The following is a 21,727-nucleotide window of genomic DNA, read 5'->3' as shown; positions in this document are numbered from 1 at the left end:
TATATATATATATATATATGCGCATGCCCATACAGTATCACACATACAGTATATATATATATATGCGCATGCCCATACAGTATCACACATACAGTATATATATATATATATATATATATATATATGCGCATGCCCATACAGTATCACACATACAGTATATATATATATATATATATATATATATGCGCATGCCCATACAGTATCACACATACAGTATATATATATATATATATATATGCGCATGCCCATACAGTATCACACATACAGTATATATATATATATATATATGCGCATGCCCATACAGTATCACACATACAGTATATATATATATATATATATGCGCATGCCCATACAGTATCACACATACAGTATATATATATATATATATATATGCGCATGCCCATACAGTATCACACATACAGTATATATATATATATATATGCGCATGCCCATACAGTATCACACATACAGTATATATATATATATGCGCATGCCCATACAGTATCACACATACAGTATATATATATATATATGCGCATGCCCATACAGTATCACACATACAGTATATATATATATATATATATATATGCGCATGCCCATACAGTATCACACATACAGTATATATATATATATATATATATGCGCATGCCCATACAGTATCACACATACAGTATATATATATATATATATGCGCATGCCCATACAGTATCACACATACAGTATATATATATATATATATATGCGCATGCCCATACAGTATCACACATACAGTATATATATATATATATATGCGCATGCCCATACAGTATCACACATACAGTATATATATATATATATATATGCGCATGCCCATACAGTATCACACATACAGTATATATATATATATATATATGCGCATGCCCATACAGTATCACACATACAGTATATATATATATATATATATATATATATATATATATATATATATATATATATATGCGCATGCCCATACAGTATCACACATACAGTATATATATATATATATATATATATGCGCATGCCCATACAGTATCACACATACAGTATATATATATATATATATGCGCATGCCCATACAGTATCACACATACAGTATATATATATATATATGCGCATGCCCATACAGTATCACACATACAGTATATATATATATATATGCGCATGCCCATACAGTATCACACATACAGTATATATATATATATGCGCATGCCCATACAGTATCACACATACAGTATATATATATATATATATATGCGCATGCCCATACAGTATCACACATACAGTATATATATATATGCGCATGCCCATACAGTATCACACATACAGTATATATATATATATATATATATATATGCGCATGCCCATACAGTATCACACATACAGTATATATATATATGCGCATGCCCATAGAGTATCACACATACAGTATATATATATATGCGCATGCCCATACAGTATCACACATACAGTAATATATACGCGCATGCCCATACAGTATCACACATACAGTATATATATACGCGCATGCCCATACAGTATCACACATACAGTATATATATATATATATATATATATATATATATATATATATATATATATATATATATATATGCGCATGCCCATACAGTATCACACATACAGTATATATATATATATATATGCGCATGCCCATACAGTATCACACATACAGTATATATATATATATATATATGCGCATGCCCATACAGTATCACACATACAGTATATATATATATATATATATGCGCATGCCCATACAGTATCACACATACAGTATATATATATATATATATGCGCATGCCCATACAGTATCACACATACAGTATATATATATATATGCGCATGCCCATACAGTATCACACATACAGTATATATATATATATGCGCATGCCCATACAGTATCACACATACAGTATATATATATATATGCGCATGCCCATACAGTATCACACATACAGTATATATATATATATATATGCGCATGCCCATACAGTATCACACATACAGTATATATATATATGCGCATGCCCATAGAGTATCACACATACAGTATATATATATATGCGCATGCCCATACAGTATCACACATACAGTATATATATATATGCGCATGCCCATACAGTATCACACATACAGTATATATATATATATGCGCATGCCCATACAGTATCACACATACAGTAATATATACGCGCATGCCCATACAGTATCACACATACAGTAATATATACGCGCATGCCCATACAGTATCACACATACAGTAATATATACGCGCATGCCCATACAGTATCACACATACAGTATATATATATATATATATATATATTATATATATATGCGCATGCCCATACAGTATCACACATACAGTATATATATATATATATATATATATATGCGCATGCCCATACAGTATCACACATACAGTATATTATATATATGTGCATGCCCATACAGTATCACACATACAGTAATTTATATACATACACACACATACGCGCATGCCCATACAGTATCACACATCTGGAGGTTTGTTCTTAAGTTGAATTTGTATGCAAGTCGAAACTGTATATTTTATAATGGAAGTTCTAGACAATTTTTTTTCTTTTGCCCCAGTGACAATTGGAGTTACAAAATTTTTGGTGTAATTGGACCAAGAATTATCAATAGAGCTTCAGTACAGACACCTTACAGCTGATCATTGCAGTCTGGGACTATAGTAAAGCATCCACAGAGCTTCACCAGAGGTCACAGTGGGCAGAGGAGTCCGTCTGTAACTATGGGTTGTCTGTAAGTCGGGTGTCCTTAAGTAGGGGACCGCCTGTATATATACCTACGCGCATGCCCATACAGTATCTCACATACAGTATATACATATATATATACGCGCATGCCCATACAGTATCTCACATACAGTAATATATATATATATACACGCGCATGCCCATACAGTATACAGTGCACACATACAGTATATATACACACACATTAACCATAAAAAACCCTAGTGGGGGCTGCCATAAATAAAAAATACACTTTTAATAAGAAAATTATTAAAAAAAACTCACTGTTGCAGAACGTTGCAGGGGTAGACCAGGTCGAGTTACTTAAGCAAATCAGAACATTTGTTTGTGTACGATCACGACTAAATCCAGGTCTGCAACTGTAGGTTACATTTTCACCAATAGAGAAATTATCTTTGTCAAACTGTAAGTCCAGCTGCGCAAAATCCAGCCTTGGAGGTGCGCCACAAAAAGCTGAAAAAAAGAGATCAACAAATACAAAGTTAATAGGACAACGTTATCTTCAGTCTACCAAGCGGGGTGGCCATACACCTTCCAGAGCAGTCGGGCAAAGACAACTTCGAATACTCCACATACAATTGCTATAGCCGAGCAATATTATGTTTATGAGCAAAATGTTTATGAAGATTTCTTACACAAATTTTTTTTCTGGTTTTCACAGGAGTAGGCAACAGTTCAACATTATGCAAGCACAGGTTCATTGAGCTGGAAGCCATAGATCCCATAAACTTTTAAATGGGATTTACTGCTGCTGTGAGAGCTCTAGACGCTACAAGGACAGAGCCACCATGTGCATCAGTGCAGCGGGTGAATATAGAATCCAAATTATTAACTATTATAGCAAAGTACACAAGTCTTAGTATAGTAACTCTAGTACGTTATCACAGAGATCACCTTCAACTGTTCCAACTCCTGCACTGGTATTGATTGACACCACAAGGTGTAGTGAAAGAACGCAACTGCCTCCCAGCAAGTTTTGGTGGGCACAAAATTTGACTGCCGTGATTATAGGAGTATTCCCATTAGGGCATTCACACTTACTTCATCTGCCATAAATATTTATACACACATTTCTTTCAATAGCATGTTATTATAAAAAAATGTTACTTTGTGAAGATAATTTCCCACATTTGTAGTAATGTTCTCACACAGAAAGGAGATTGTCCTTGGATACGACCGTCACTGAGTTCAGTGGCCAGGCATGTGCTATTGGGGCACCCGACCACCTGGATTCAGTGTTTATCACCACCTGTGGGATCATGCAATCATTTCTGACCTATTAGTTTCTTTCAGCAACCCCTCCACCTGCGTGGTCATATCTAAGGACAGTTAAAGGGGTATTCCGGGAATATGAACGTCTGACACAAAAACCCTTGATGATATAAATAAATGAATACAACAATACTCAATGTCATTAGTCACAAAACGGAGCTAAAATAATATGATTTTATGATTTACAAAATGTATGGCCTCTCTAAAGTAGGTGGAGTTATCACTAAGATGGCCGCCACTGGAAACTACAAGTTCCATGATCCTTTAGTTCTCAGTAACTCCTCCTACCACTTATGCTCTGCTAACAGTGATGATGTAACAGACTTTCTTGCTCTGTTACCATAGTAATGATGTGTAACTGCCGTCACCACAACACTGGCCATACTGGATGCACTGCAACCAACCGACTACAGCCAAACGTAGTGGTGATCACATGACCTGCCCAGGCAGGTACAGGGCATGTGATGTGGACATGTGACCAGCGGCCATCTTCTTCTCTGCAACGGACCGCGCGGAGGAAATTAACGGACTGATTAAAGGACCAGTAGCATTTTAATTCTTCACTACAGTGTATGTCATCAGCATTTTCTGCTAAGGGGAGCAAAATTTTAAATAACAACTAATTACACATTAGCTTATATTTTGAGTCCCCACTTGTATATGAGTTATGCTGATTCCTGGAATACCCCTTTAAGTAATTTTTAAGGGACAACATGGACACATTTAGCGGAAATCATCTTCACACATTGTTTTAACATCCAATTCAAGAAAAGCATGTATATGGACAGATGAATTAAAATAAATACCCCTTCAAGAACTCCTTTTGTTAGTATTGAATAAAATGAAAGTCTTAGTCTGACTTATAGGAATGTGGTATAATTGTATTAAAAAAAAAAAAAAAAAAAAAACTAGAGTCCACAATTGTGATTGGGGAGGTATTACCCAAGATCTCAGCCGAGGAGTCACCAGTGGAACAGCACACACTGTAGGGATAACAGCATTCACTTCTACGAGAGGACTTCACGCAACACAGACCCAGACTTGACCCCTTAAAAAGAACCTGTCAAGGCGATTTGGGACACTACTAAACCACCGGCCACTAGGAACTGTGGTTGATATAGAGTGGTATGTCTTACTCGTGGAGGAAGATATTGGTACATAATAGAAGTGCTTCACTCATTATAAAAGATAGGATTCCCATTTGATATTCTGCCCAAAACTATCAACTTCATAAATAATACATTAAAAGGTTTCTACATGCAATACATATCTCACTCTGTCTACTCAAAATGTACAGCAAAATTCATAGCTGAACTTACCATGACTGCTGGCAAAGAAGGCAGGCACCAGTAGGATTATCCAGCAGTATCCCATATGGTTTTCTTGTGACATCAAATAATTGCAGAAATACTAGAAAAAAAAAAAAATTCAAGGGTCAAATTGTTTCAAACCCATAACTAAAACCAGTATTGTGTAGGGCACTCCAAGGTCACATGAAGATGAATTTGTACATTTTGCAGAATGCAAGCAAGAGAAAGTGTTACCTTGTTTGCAACCCATCTGACATTTGTCCCTGCTCACACCGCTCACACCGCTGAAAATGACTCCCTGTGCCAACAAGACAGGTAGGAATAGGAGCTGCTCCATCTTTGGTGCCTCAGCGAGTCCACACAAAGTAACAGGGCCATGAGATAGAGGTCTGGCCCTCAGCCCCATTTCAGGTTTTAAAGCACAATGTCTTCATTTTACAGATGTAACTCTCCAGTATTCCAGTGATATTTCATTTCTATCTTTATAGAAATCCCCCTTCTATGACTGAGGGAAATTTATCACTGCTTCTACACATAAATTTTGTCCAGCGGCCTAAGTGATGTATCTGAAGGACAGGAGTGGGCATGCCTTTATCATGTGATAAATTTCCCCCTCCGTCTTCAGCAAATGCCAAAACCTCGACCCCATTCAAAGTCAAAAAGAACAATTTAAAAGAAGTAGTTAAAAAAATAAAAGGACATTAAAGAGAATCTGGCATTTCAGAGGCCAGCGTTTAACATTGCTCAGGAGAAAACTAGTAAAGCAAGTAAATTATGTTGCTACTACATTTCCTAACACTAGGTGGCACACTTTCTCAGTGTACTAAATAACTGGGTCTGGCTCTCCAGCCATGGACAAACTATGATATACCACTTGTCATTTTTACCAGTCCTATGTTTATGCAGCAGGAGAAGCATGGCCGATTACTGGCTGCAAGGTGTGAATCTAGTCAAAGTTAGATCCATCGAGACTCAACTCTACTCCCTTTATATTATCAGCTGGATCCCAGTGTAGGGTTTGGCTGAAAGCAAAATTTGTGGCTCTTCAAATAAACAGCGGCCAGAATACCCTCCAAGAATTCTAAGTTCACTGCATAGAAGACCAGAGAAACCATTCCCTGTGAATTATCTCTTGGGCCACATATGTCATCTGCAGGAATGACACACAGGAGCAGCTTCTTTTAAAGGGAACTTGTCACCAGGAGACCCGATTTTAGCACTCCCCCAGTCCCCACAGAGCATAGTACTGTACATACACTGCCAAAGTGTTTTTGTATTAAAAATTGGTTTTTCAGAAAAAAAAAGATATGTTATATTGTACCTTTCATTAGCATCTGCTGTGTGACTAGGCAGTTGCCGATTGGGAGGGGCTGGAAAGGAGCAGTTCCCCCCCACCCTTGGGAAACATCTACTCATGTGACCTTTTCAAATATATGAAAACACCCATCACTTGGCTTAGTGACACCCCCTGCTCCTCTACAGCCAATCCCGAGTGTGGGGTGTTATTCATATATAAATGAAAAGGTCACGTGTTTTCCCAAGGGTGGGGGGGGGGAACTGCTCCTTTCCCTCCTATTGGGCAACTGCCTAGTCACCCTCAAAAACGGCACTAGGAGCTGCTTACTAAATTAAGCAGCTCTTAGTGTTACAACAGTCCCAGCAGTGTTACACTACTAGCATTATCGGAAACCTCCGACACTGCCACGATGCTCACTAGAAATATCGGACCACTCTTAAAGTGGTCAGGCGTATTCAAGAGGTGGCGGTCCGAGGCCCTGCCTCTTGCCCGGACCATCTTGCCCACTCCATAGGCCAGCGGTGACTGCCGAGCATCATGCGCCTGTCACCGACCCCAATCCCTTCCCCTCTTAAAGCAGTCTGGCGTTTCTAGTGTACATTGCAGCAGTGTCAGAGATATCGGAGGTTTCCGATAACACTAGCAGTGTAACACTGCTGGGACTGTGTTAGCACTAGGAGCTGCTTACTTAAGTAAGCAGCTCCTAGTGCTGTTTTTAAAGGTGACAGATCCTCTTTAATTTTCCATGCAGTGTCCTGGAAAAGGGGGAAAAAAAATTGCAAATGCAGTGAACTTGCAAATAAAAATATGGCTTTCACGATGTGCTCCAAAAGATACCTCACATTTATTCTATGGGTCTGTGCAAATATCCCACATATTTTTTTGTTTTATTTTGTTTTAATAATTTGTACAAAAAATGTCTATATTTTGACATATACTGTCACTTAAGCATAATGCAGCCAACACCTGCTGTGTATTGAGTGGGCTCGGCCCATGCCAACACTCATATGTTACGCCACATGTCATTAAGGGGTTAAATCGGGCTCTATGGGAACTTTCACTTTAAAGGGGGAATCACATTTGGCAATTTGGTGAAAAGCGTTATTACCTTGTAGTTATACTTTAAGTGTGACTGTCCAGTTTGTAATGCCCCCTTTATAAAAAGGTAATTTATTTATGCCATCTATCACGGTATGCCATCTATAATGGTACAGGCAATCAGCTCTGTGAAATATTCCAATTTGGTACATCAGCGAACAGAGCCTGGACAGCACACAGTGTTCACACAATCATAAAGAGGAAATGTTAAGGAGAGTCTTAATCTGAAAATTTATGAACAAACACTGCTGAGTGACACCGATTACAGGCACTACCCATTAATGCAAATAATACTTGAAGAATTTGAAAATGGAAAATATCCAAAGCTTAGACGGACAAGTAGTGGGAAATGTCCAATCATTTCTTCTAGCAACACATTTTAATAATATGAAAAGTAGATGTGACAACTGCATTTCAAGTCTCTACCTAATGCATTGTAGAGGATGTAAGCGACATGAATGGCACCATGTATTCTGCCAACAAGGAAAGAATATAGAGGGCGAGTATTTCCTTCAGAAGACATTGATACATCAAACAGGAGCTAGAGACACCAGGTTTCTTGTTAGCTATCAAACAGTGATCCCCAACCTTTTGTGTAATTTTGTATGAGATCTGACCAATGAGAGCAGCCAATTGTTGCTGATGGGTTACCTGAATACACAGGAGCTCAACCGTGATCACATACCGAGGCAACATTGTGTTTCACATTGGAAAAGCAATGTTACCTTAAAAATGTGATAGGTTGAGCCTGGGAATTGTGCAACACATCTGTCGATGCAAAGGGTTAACAGGTGTTGGAAAATTCTCCCCCTCTATGTCAGGAGCTGCCCGGTGAGACTGATCAGCTCATTAGGAGGTCTCATGGTAAACTTGGTAAATGCAGCTGTATGTCTCTGGGAGGCCAAGTGTTAATTATATTAACCAATGATATGCTCTGTAATTACTGTGAGGTAGGAGTAAGCTGGTTGGACACAGTGCTTGCTACTTCACAAGGGGAGGTCATAAAGCCCCTTGTGGTGTTGTCCGGGTCTAATCTTATTTGACGGTTTGAAGCCCCAGGGACTGTGCAGTTCTCCTATTTACAGTTGTGTCATGCTATACATGCGCAATTTAACGCCATGTCTCTCCCACTGGAATCCTCCAATTTGGATGGGCTCACCTGGGCTATGGACCTTCCCAAGCCCTTACGAAGGCCTATGCCTTAATCCAGTCTACTTCTTCCAGGCCATTTGATAGAGTCCACAGCAGGTGATGTACTGATATCCCTGACCTGAAGAAGCACTGGAAAGAAGTGGAAATTTTTTACTGCAAGACAATATGATAGAGACACTCCATTACAATAAGGAGAGGATCACTGAATAATACAAGGGTGTAGGTTATTTAAAACATAAAACTTTTAGTAGCATTCTATTTAATACCAGATGAATATGTGATATTCAAACCAAAACACAAAGCCCATTGGCTAAAAAACTGTTGTTGTGGAGTCAGGCACACTAAGGATTCTGAGAGGAGAAATATTATCTCACAACACAATTTCCTCCTAACTCTACCCCCCTCTGGCCAGCAGAATGTGTGAGGCTTCCCACTGTGTGTTTGCAGTGTTAGGCCCCTTCTACACTAGCGAGTGTGATACGATGAACTCGCATCACACTCGCAACGCAAGCTGCCGGGAACGCACGGCCCGAACGCTGCACCGCGGGAGTGAACTCAGCATGTCAGTTCACTCCCGCGGTGCAGCGTTCGGGCCGTGCGTTCCCGGCAGCTTGCGTTGCGAGTGTGATGCGAGTTCATCGCATCACACTCGCTAGTGTAGAAGGGGCCTTAGTGTTGCTGCAAACACTACAATTTTCAGGATCATCCAACGTAAAGGACACCTACCACCAGTATTGAGGATTATAAAATAAGCACGCTGGCATGTGCTCTGGGATCTGCACTTCTTTTAGTTTATTATGCCCTTGTTTTTACAAAAAAGGGGCTTTCGAAAGTATGCACATGATAGGTTTTGATGGAGCCTGGAGCCCCTCAGGGTCAGTTCCATAATTGTAAAGCTTTTTTTTTTCTTAAAAACAAGGGCCTAGGAAGTACAACCCTTTAATGACCACCCTATAAAAAGTCCCCTAATCAGCCCAATTACATATAAAATCCAAATAAATTATATAAAACACAAAAATTTACATATTTGTTATCACCGCATCTGTATCAAACTCTACAATAAATCCAAATCCATAGTGAACCTGCACGGTGAACGACGTTAGAAAAAAAAAAAAAAAATTCCCGTAATATACAATTTTTAATCAAATATCCTCACAAAAAGTGTTCTAAAAAAGCGATCAAAAAAAGTAATGTGCCCTAATATGATACGACTTGAAAAAAACAACTCTTTTTTTCTAGAAATAAGCCCTCAGCCAGACCTGTCAACAGAAAAATATAGACGTTACACCCCTGAAAAGTTGTCGATAAGGCCCCTTCCACACTAGCGTTTTTCACGCGCCAGTTCTGCGCGTGCTTTTGATGCGCAGAACTTGCATTGCACTCTGTCCCATTGTTTCTAATGGGTCTTTCCTCATTTGCGTTGTTTTTCACGCGCGTACTTGCGTTTGCATGCTCTACTTATGCGTTTCACGCGCGTTTTTCCCACCCCATTCAAGTCTATGGAGACGCATCAAAAATGCATTGCACTCGCAAGCATTGCAAGTGCAATGCGTTTTAAATGGATGGGTTGCTAGGTGACATGAATAATTCCCCTGCTCGAGATCGAGCATTTAATTAAAAAAACACAGTGAAGAACAGTGAAGAATAGAATAAAAACAGTGAACACAGGATCATTTAAGAGAAAAACACAGTGCAGAACACAGTGCAGAATAGATTACAGATGTTCGGCACATCTGCTTACTTGTCGGGAGATACGCGCAGAACGGTGCAAACAAAATAGCATGTGAAGAACAATATATATGTATGTGAAGAACACATTGCAGATGTTTCCATACATCTGCAATGTCTTCTTCACACATATATATTGTTCTTCACGTGCTATTTAGAAATTTTATAGCCTGTACAATGTGACAATACAAATCTGCTGTGAATGGCGCTGCTTCCATTCCATGCCCGACCGAGTGCCCATACAGCAGGTTACCAACACATATGGGGTATCAGTACATTCGGGAGAAATTGGGCATCAAACTTTGCAGAGCATTTCATCATTTGATTCATTATGAAAGTGTGATTTTTGGCCTAAATGAATTTACTATCCAAAAAAAATGGGGTTTTACTTTTATTTAGGCCTTTCAAAGTCACTTGAAGGCTTGGATGCCCCGCAAAATGTGAGTTTTGGCGATTTTCATGAAAATTAGAAACCTTGCACCTAAAGTTATAAGCCGCATAACATCCTAGAAACATGAGAGGATGCAAAAAAAAAAAAAAAAAAAAAAAAAAAATCATTCCAACATAAAGCATACATTCCGGAAATGTTAGTTATCAAGCTTTTTGGGTAGTTTGACTATCTACCTGGAAAGCAGAAAATTTCAAACTTTGAAGATGAAGACTTTTTACGTACTTTTGCAAATTTTTTTTTTCCCAGAATGAAACAAAACGTATTACTTAAATTTTACAACTAACATGAAGTACAATGTGTCACCTGGTTATGTTATAGCGTTCCGAAGGTATAATCAATTATTGTGACACATGTCTGGTTATAAAGCTGAAAACAAGCGTTGGTGATAAGGCGTTATCATACACTACGTATTTACCCCCCCCCCCCCCCATGTCCTGATATATCAGGAGTCTTCGGTGTCATGTAAACGCCCCATGTGTCCACACCCTGAAGCAAGTAGCAAGGCTGGAATTAAGGTCTCTATTTGTCATCAGGTCCTGTCTAATGCCGAATTCTTCCTGAACTACATTATTCTGATAACATTTGTTCAGAAAGATAACCTGAAGTTACCCTGGGCTTCATTTGAATAGAAGTTATGATTAGCATTTTCACATGACCGTCATTTGACTACTGTGAAGTCTCTGAGATCTGCTGCATGTCCAGGTGATAGTCGAACTAAACAATTCCCAGGCTACATTCAAATTATTGCACCATAGGTCTTAAATTGTTCACATGTAAAACAAGTGGTGCTGTTTACCAATTGCAGGGGCTTAAATGCAAAAGCATATTCGATCAGGACAAGACCCTCCCCATTGCAGTCTATTGCCTTTCAAAACGCAATTGGACTGTAATGTGTAAACGCAGCACCAAGTATTTAATGGGAACCAAAACCATGTCTCTTTTAGGATGGGGTCACACATGTAGTTGCTCGGCTTGATCCATTGAACATATGCGATTGTCAACAAGTGCCAAGTGTTTTGCATGGTGTACATGCAAAATACCGTAAATTTCAATGAAAACGCATATGCAATCAGGCTTACGCCCGGGCAATTGCATTGCGTTTCTAAAATGTAAACACCCTGTGTGACCGCACCCTTATGGTGCAGTGTGAAGTGAAATCCAAATTAAGTTCAAGAAGTCAAAGGCAGAAAACTCAATGAAGTCAAAGTCTCCTCAATTCAAAATTCCCAAATCTGTCTGGTGAGGTCTATGGATGCAGGGGTTAGGGTGTTCGGAGATGGAGAAAGCTTGACTTCAGAACTGATCTCTCTGGGAAGAATTTATTTTGACTGGTGTTTTAACCAACAGCATAAAAACAGCTTGTAGACACACACACACATGCACGTTACTTACAAATAGGCATCCTTACCGCAAGCAATGCTTTACAGCATAATAATCTTTATTTATATAGCGTCAAAATATTCCATAGTGCTTTACAAATCGCAGGACATCGGTAACCAGTGGTGTGTGGGCCCCAGCCCCTCCACACAACCTATGAATTGCATTCTAAAACCCAAATCAGATGCTGCAATGTGAGAGTGTGGTTACACTGGTTCATTACATTAGAAACACAATGAAAATGCCTTTGCAAGGGGCTTGGTCCAATTGGATATGAATTTCCACTGAAACGCATGTCATTCGTAACAAGGACACAATGTTTGCATGTCAATAATACAAAACACTGGGTGCTCCCGAGTGCAGCTGAGAAGTGCTTACTGCTCCCGGGTCCTCTCCTGACGCTCCACTCTTTGTTCTGACTTCTGACACTGTGTCCTTACCCAGAGACGTAGAATGGCCCAGGAAAGGTACGCAACTTGTATGCATTACTGTACTACCTTTCCTGGTGCATTCGTGCTCCACATCATGATGCGAAGCACATGAAGGAGAGAAAAAGCTACAGTGTGGTGCACTTAGGAGAAGAGGAGCCGGGAAAGGAGTTTGTGTGCTCCAGTATGAGGGTGATGTCACCCGTTTTTAAAGGGGTTGTGTCACCATTGCACATGGCTGTAATAGGGTCCAATGCATTGTGACAAGTACTTTCACCATTTACACTTATTACAAAATCTGCAGGCTTACTGAGATAACTCCTTTTGTCCTGGTTGCTGGCGCCCCCTGCTGGTAGCTGTGTCCTGTCCCGAGCAACAGCTGATCTGGCCGAGTCTGCGCACAAGGAGTCAGCAGCTGCTCTGCACTACAGATCCCTCCACACAGCTCCTCTCCACACTGAGAGATCACCTGACACACTGCAGCCAATAGGGAGTGAGAGAGGAGGAGGGGCAGAGATTGTGCTGTGATGGCCACTGCTCACCAGCTACACAGGAGCCTACAGCAGCAGATACAAGGTAACTGCAGCCAGACATGACTATCTGCTGCACAGAGGAGTCCTCCCCTAACATGGATCATAGCAATATAGCAGCCCTTTCCTCCCTCCACCATTAGTCAGGTCACACAGGAGCCTACAGCAGCAGTTACAAGGTAACTGCAGCCAGATAGGACTATCTGCTGCTCAGAGGAGTCCTCCCCAAACATGGATCATAGCAATGTAGCAGCCTTTCCTCCCTCCACCATTAGGTCACACAGGAGGATGCAGAGATAACACATGTAACAGGCTGAGCTCTGACCTCTCCTGATGCAGTCCTCCATCTGTACTCTCCACCATTCACTGTCCCTCCATGCTGTCCTGCAAAGGGGCCCCTGTCCCTGACAGGGCTAAAGATTAGTAACATGTGAGAAGCTGTCACCTATTTATCTATCCAAGTCCTATTATCTATCATCTGTCATCTATCTATCCATCTCATAAATATCTATCTAGTGATTTAGTTACAATTCAATGTATTCTAACAGCATCATGCTAGGTCTCAGGGGTAAGTGGCACTTTGGAGTGACGATACACGTGGGGTTTGCCTCCCCCTGCAACCATCTAGACTTCCGCCATGCATATCAGTTTGACCGACCATGATGCTGTGAGAATACATAGTACATGTGTACTACGTGCAGTGTCCTGTGTAGTGTGCAGGGGGCGCCAGATTCAGGATTTCTGGTGCACGTTCTTCATGAATCTGGTGCCCCCTGCACTGCTTTGACAGACTGCACCAACTTTTTTTGGTGCACTTTTAACATGGGGCGTATGACACATTTCTATTGGATCAGTAAATGCAGGGACTATTTGAGCACAGCAGGTGAAGGAGCGCTGTAGTGCTGAGTTGTGCAATAACTGCAGCTGTCAGTGCTGTGCATGTGCCTGGCCTGGCCCCTCCCACATCTGCTTCTGTGTGGAGCAGAATAGAGGCTGAACAAGCATCATAATAACAAATAGAAAGGTACTTTTACTTCAAGGTAACCATTACAAATAGATTTTTGAAATATTTTAACCTCTTTGACAGCTTTTTGCAGTCAATTGTTTCGTGGCATAACCCCTTTAAGCATGCGATTTTGTAAAAGTGTGAGTTTTTTCCGTTTTCCCAATTATCTTAAGTTAATTGGGAAAAACTGACAAAAAACGGTTAAAAATTGATGCATTTTCAAAAACCGCATGCATAAAAATGGACTAAAAACGCTAATGTGTGATATCACCCTTCGAAGTTTTATGCTCTTGTGGTCGCCAGTATTGTTATCTGCTCCGGGTCTACACTAATATTGTCTGCTCGGAATGCATTTGGTTTCTGGGCTGGCATTTTGTGCTGTACTGTGGATGTTGGTACATCTAGGGTGCTGGTTACTGCTGTGGCCCTTTAAAGTTAAGCAGTATGACAATATGACCCCTGGACAATATTGACAAATAAATCACACAATCAAGAACAAACCAATCTGCTAGGCCAATACCATGGGTTTCGTGCATACAAATCAAAGGGCATAAAGATAACACTTCATTGTATAAGTTATGCAACAGAGCAATACTTATAATAAACATAGTGCCACATTCACACTCCTCAGAGCTAAACATAAAAGTAAATAATATATTTCTTTTAAACCCCTGCTAAAACTAATACTTCTGCCTCTCTCTCATACATATATGCAAGTATATTTTGCATGTAACAAGCTTGTCTACAGAGTTAATCAGACACTCAGACAATATTAAGTGGTTGGCAGGTAGCAGGTAACGTTAAAGAAATTATTTAGATGCAGAACTCCGGCATTTTTAAAAAAAAACATAACAGAGACTATTGGAACCCATCATGTAAAAATGACCTTCCTGATGACAGGTTCCCTTTAATCCATCAGTAGTACATATGCATACATGAAATGTTTCTACAAGAATTCTCACCTTCATATTCTTTTGTTCACCCTACAACTTCCTCTTTAACACTTTTTAAATGCATGCAGTTAAAAGGCGTTTGCTGGGCATTGGTCCAAAATCAAACTAAATATTCAGTATAGGGGACCTTTCAAGGTATATCTATAAAAAAAAATAAAAAAAAAAAACACTGCCCACATCCCCTAGAGGTAGCGATCAAGCAATTTTAGACAGTCTACCACCAGTAATATGGTGGCAGATGTCCTTTAAGGCCATGACACGCAGGTCGTAATCACCATGGGCTACATATTGCAAAATTGACTACATTTAAGCAAAAAAGCATGTACATATTCTCTGCACATTTCATTGCTTGCAGACTGTCAGGTGATATGTCTAGAGGATTATAATAGGATTTCTGTAACATTCCAGATTGTAGATTGATCCGCAGCAGACATTTATGTGAACATTAATCCATGTGTCGATATTAAACATTTTCCTTTGACAAGACATATTAGAAACAATTGTAATATAATTTATACAAAGTTTTGTTCAAGGGTTACTAATCATTTAAAAAGGGTTGTCTAGTTTCGGTCAGTTAGGGCGATGCCACACATGGCGTTTTTGGTCCGTTTTTTTAAGCATGCGTTTTCAGCCTTTTTAAAAACGTATGCGTTTTTTTACAGTTTACCTTGCGTTTGGCACCTTTGCACCTGTTTATCTATTAAGATAAACAGGTGTAAGGCAGCCAAAAGCATGCTAAATGGTAAAACGCACCCATTGGGGGACATTTACTATGGCGTTTCCGCCAGTTTTGTGGCGCTCTCACCACATGTTCTGCTTTCCTACCTATTTATTAGCTGTCGGGGACAGAAAAAAGGACTTTTTCCGTCTGCTCCGACTCTTCTCCGAAAAGGGGCGTGGCTTTGGCGGAGTGGAAACTCAGACAGAATTAATATGTGTCACAGCCATTTTTGGGCGCTGTAAACTGGCGGAAAGTAGACCAAAAGAAAACTGGTCTAGCAGGGACTGTTGGACACATTTCTGGTGCTTGGGACAGATTTTGGTCCCAGGGACAGAAAATGGTCTCGGGGACAGAAATGTCTCTGCACAGCTCTACAATATTAAATGTGTATCTTCTTTCCGAGAGCAGGTCGGTAACAAAGCCAATGCAGACACCGACACTCTAAGTAAATGTCCCCCATTATGTCCATGATCAGGTGATGTCACACAGGTGCAAGGCTCGTTAGTATAATAGAGTAATCAGAGCGGTGCGATATATATATATAGCCATAGTCAGGCTCATTATATCTACTGGAAGTATACATAGAAGCTTTCTATGGAATAACAGCAAGCAGAGATCTAGAAAACCATGAGGAATTGATACAGAATATTGGAAAATTGTATAACTTTTTATTATGTTTATTTGCGGAAATGAAACAACCACTTTAACCCCTACGGGACACAGCATCTTTTGGCCTAAAGGACGCGGACCCATTTTTCAAATCTGCCCTGTGTCACTATAAGTGGTTATAGCGTGGGAACGCTATGAGAAATCCAGGGGATTTTAAGATTGTTTTCTCGTGACACATTGTACTTCAAATTAGTTTAAAAATTTGGATGAAATCTTTTGCGTTTAGTTATGAAAAAAAACAAAATTTGGCAAAAAATTGGAAAAATTCTATATTTTCAACGTTCTAAATTCTCTACTTTTGATGCAGATAGTCATAGCACCCAAATAAATTCATAACTTACATTTCCCAAATGTCTGCTTTATGTTGGCATGGTTTTTTAAGATTCCACATATTTTACTAGAATGTTCTGAGGCTCAGAATTTAGGTATCATTTTTCACATTTTTTGTAAAATCACCAAAACCTGTATTTAGATGGACCTGCTCAACTTCTAATTGACACTGAGAGGCCTAAATAATAGCTAGACTCATAAATTACCCCATTGTGGAAACTACACCCCTCAACGTATGAAAAACCACTTTTAAGAAGTTTGTTAACCCTTTAGGTGTTTTATAGGGGTTAAAACAAAACGGAGGTGCAGTCTGAAAATTGTAATATTTTTTCACAATACACTCATTTTGGGTGGAAAATTAAACATTTACAATGGATTAAATTAAAAAAGGCTCCACAAAGTTTGATACCCAATTTCTCCCGAGTACACCGATACCCTATATGTGGTGGTAACCTGCTGTATGGGCGCACGGCTGGGCATAGGAGGGAAGGAGGCGCCATCCAGATCCGATTTGCTATGTCACATTGTACAGGCTATAATTTTTTTCTTTTTTTATTGAGGACCTATAGGGGCTTATTTCTTTTGCCACATGAGATGCACTTTTCTGGTACATAATTTTGGGGCATCTATAGCTAATTGGTGAGATTTAATTAAAGCTTTGTTGGTGGAGGAAATGAAAATCGTCAATTTTTAGGAACATTTTTATGTGTTTTTTTTTTGGCCGTTAACCATACCATAAAAATAGTATATTATTTTTATTCTATGGGTCGCCACGATTACAAAAATACTTCATTTATATATATTTTTTATTTTTTCCCATTTTTACTGAATAAAAAGTAATTTGGCAAAATTGTTGTTAATTTTAGCATCACCGTCTTTCATATGCATAACTTTTTTATTTTTCACCTCACAAATCTGTTTAAGGGCTTATTTTTTGCGAGAAGGATTGTTCTTTTTAGTGGTCTTATTTTAGATTGCGTAACTTTTTTAAATCACTTTTTAGAGCATTTTTAAAGGGCATTAATAAAAAATCATCTTTTTTTCAGAGAGAGTTTTTTGAGGTTGTTTTTTACGGGGTTCACTTTGCGGATCTAATAACGATTCTGTTTTATTATGCAGATTGTTACGGACGCAGGGATACCAAATATGTGGGGGTTTTGTGTATTTTATTCAATTGTACTGAATAAAAACTAATTTGGAGAAAATCTTATTCATTTTAGCATCACCATCTATTCATATGCATAACTTTTTTATTTTTTGGCTGACAAATCTGGTTAGGGGCTTATTTTTTGCGAGAACAGTTGTTCTTTTTAGTGGGCTTATTTTAGAGTGCATAAAATTTTTTAAATCACTTTTTAGAGCATTTTTTATAGGGTATTAATTAAAAATGATCTTTTTTTCGGAACGTTTTTTGCGTTTTTTTCCTCCGGCGTTTACCGTGCGGGTCCAGTAATGATTCTGTTTTATTATGCAGATTGTTACGGACGCGGCAATACCAAACATGCGGGGGTTTTTTGTGTTTTTATGTTTTTTATACTTTATTAAGTGTTTTTATGGGAAAGTGACATTTTAGGGGCTTATATTTTTATGTATTTATTTTTTATTTATTATAATGTGTAGTGTTAAGTGTTTTTGCATAATTTTACTTCTACATACTTGAACTTAAACCAGTGATACTCTGATCACTGGTTTAAGTTCAATACACTGCTCTACAATACTATTTTATTGTAGAGCAGTGTAAACTGTCTAAGCATGCTTGCGCATGCTCAGACAGTTTGCAGTCAGACCCGGAAGGGTTCTGGCTGCCATGGAAACCGGGCAGCTCCGGGGCACATGCCAGTCCTCGGAGCTGCCCAGGAGAGGATCGGATCCCCCGGTAAGCGGCACGGGGGATCCGATCCATAGGGGGAAGACCCTTACACGCCGCGGTCATGCTTGACCGCGGCGTGTAAGGGGTTAACACCCGCGATCGGAGTCGGCTCCGATCGCGGGTGTTAGCGCAGGCTGTCAGCTGTACTAGACAGCTGACAGCCGCTGCTTCTGGTACCGGCTCCGTTCGTGAGCCGGTGCCAGAAGCAGGACGTTATAGTGCGTCCTGGTGCGCTAAGTATCTAGCCACCGGGACGTACTATAACGTCCTGGTGCGCCTAGGGGTTAACAGTTCTTACCATTTTGGCTTGAAGCATGAAGGTTTCTTTTTTTTTTTTTTAAAGATCGCCTACCCACAAAAGCCACATTAAAATACATCAACCTTGCAGACCAACTCACTTAGCTAAATAGTGTGAACAAGATAAAATATGTACTATTCACGATAAAGCAGCACTATATAACTGCTTAGCATGTAAGATAAAGCAAACATACTCAAAGAATGTAATACCAATCCTTAAGAAATATTGCGAGACTCCTCAGTAAGAAAAAAGAAAAAACATGGATTCTATCCAGATTACAGAAACCTTATCCAAAAACTTTGTTAAAAATCTTGGTGATCTTCAAAAATCTGTGTCAACATACCTAATAAGACAGAATACAGTGCAGTGCTCTACAGTACAGCTGGTTGAACAGCAGTGTCCATACTGCACTGCTGTTAACCCCTTAAGGACGCAGGGTTTTTTCGCTCATTTCTCTCATTTTTCAAAAATCCATAATGTTTTCATTTTTACATGTACAGACCTGTGTGAGGGCTTATTTTGTGCGTAACAAATTTTACTTTCCCGTAATGTTATTTATTTTAACATGCCATGTCCTGCGAAGCTGAAAAAAATTCCAAATGTGGAAAAATAGAAAAAAAACGCCACGTTCTTGTGGGCTCAGTTTTTATGACTTTGACTGTGCACTCAAAATAACAACTCAGCTTTATTCTTTGGTTTGGTGCGATCGCGGTGATACCAAATTTATACCGGTTTTATTGCGTTTTAATACATTTTCAAAAATTAAACGAATGTGTACAAAAAAGAAAAAAAAAACCTTCTGCCATCTTCTGAAGCTAATAACTTTTTCATACGTTGGTGCACGGAGCTGTGTGAGGTGTCATTTTTTGCAAAATGAGCCTACGTTTGCATTGCTACCATTTTGATCATTTTTTATTCCATTTTTTATGTGATGTAAAAAGGTGTAAAAGTCGCATTTCGGACATTTGGGCGCCATTTCCCGTCTCGGAGGTCACCGCTGCCCGTAACCGTTTTTATATTTTGATAGATCGGGCATTTTGGGATGCGGCAATACCTAATGTGTCTGATTTTTACTGTTTAGTATGTTTTATATCAGTTCTAGCGAAAGGGGGGTGATTTGAATTTTTAATATTTTATTTTTATTTTATTTTTTCACTATTTCTTAGACCATCTAGGGTACATTAACCCTAGATGGTCAGATCGCTCCTACCATATACTGCAATACTTCTGTATTGCAATAATGGCATTTTTGCAGCTCATTCATTACAATGAGCCACTGGCTCATTGTAACGAATCTGCAGATGCCAGATAGCCTCGGGTCAAACGAAGACCCGAGGCTACCATGGCAACCGATCGCCGCCGTCTTTTAAATTCCGGCGGAAATGAAAGGGTTATTAGCGGTGGGGGTTTGCTGCAATATAACCCCCACCCTTGTATGAAGAGGGCTCAGCCCGTGAGCCCTCTTCATACATTCCCTATACCTTAGGGGAATGTAAGGGGTTAAGGAGGTATCCAGGGATCCCTATATGCAAGGACTCCTTCCTGTCCATTGAGATATTCCCAGCAGAGGGCGCCATTGCCATTGTCCAAGCAGCCCAAGGCCTCTTTCGTACTTGCGTTTTTCACATGCGTGCTTTTTATGCTCAGAACTTTCATTGCACTCTGACCCATTGTAATCAATAGTTTTTTCAGACTTGCTTCTTTTTCCCACACACACAAGCAGTTTCTTAACGCACGTTTAAATCTTGACATGCTCTACTTTTGCAAGTCACGCACATGAAAAACGCACCATACAAGTCTATGGAGATGCAACAAAAACGCATTGCACTCTGATACACATGCAAGTCCAATGCAAGTGCAATGCGTTTTTCACTTATCAATTGCCATAGAAAAGATAGAGCTCAGTCCTGAGTCTTTTTCACGCAAGCTATCTGGGGGAGGAGCTTCTTCCAATGGCATATAGGTTTATACTCAAACACTTGCGAATGGAAAGGCCAAATGTTTTTCATTGCTTACATTTATAGATCGAAATAAAAACGATCCATCCCTTAGCAAAAGAATGATGCAAAAAATGTATCTATTGTGTCAAATAAGGCATTACAGGCGGTCCCCTACTTAAGGACACCCGACTTACAGACAACCCATAGTTACAGACGGACCCCTCTACCCACTGTGACCTCTGGTGAAGCTCTCTGGATGCTTTACTATAGTCTTAGACTGCAATGATCAGCTGTAAGGTGTCTGTAATGAAGCTTTATTGATAATTCTTGGTCCAATTACACCAAAAATTTTGAAACTCCAATTGTCACTGGGGCAAAAGAAAAAAAATTGTCTAGAACTTCCATTATAAAATATACAGTTTCGACTTACATACAAATTCAACTTAGGGACGTCAAATAA

At 39.4% G+C, this 21,727-nt stretch overlaps 1 protein-coding gene across 7 annotated transcripts in view; it reads right to left on the bottom strand.

Annotated features, from left to right (window-relative positions):
* The window catches only part of LOC140118964 (membrane cofactor protein-like), a 69,595-nt gene that overhangs the window by 43,238 nt on the left and 4,630 nt on the right, over window positions 1-21,727 (bottom strand). For 6 of the 7 annotated variants that reach the window (XR_011853291.1, XM_072137466.1, XM_072137468.1 and 3 more), the window contains exons 2-3: window positions 5,429-5,519; window positions 3,102-3,290 (exon numbers count right to left, since the gene is read on the bottom strand). Coding sequence is in view for 6 of the 7 variants with exons in the window: in XM_072137466.1 (XP_071993567.1) it covers window positions 3,102-3,290; window positions 5,429-5,501 (262 nt within the window). In the remaining variant the exon portion in view is untranslated. Of the gene's footprint in view, window positions 1-3,101; window positions 3,291-5,428; window positions 5,520-8,973; window positions 9,083-21,727 lie in introns of those variants that run through there. The other variant, XM_072137467.1, reaches the window with a different exon arrangement.

Source organism: Engystomops pustulosus, chromosome 2 (assembly GCF_040894005.1).
Source record: "Engystomops pustulosus chromosome 2, aEngPut4.maternal, whole genome shotgun sequence".
Lineage (NCBI taxonomy): Eukaryota > Metazoa > Chordata > Amphibia > Anura > Leptodactylidae > Engystomops > Engystomops pustulosus.
This window is presented reverse-complemented; position numbering and strand designations above follow the sequence as displayed.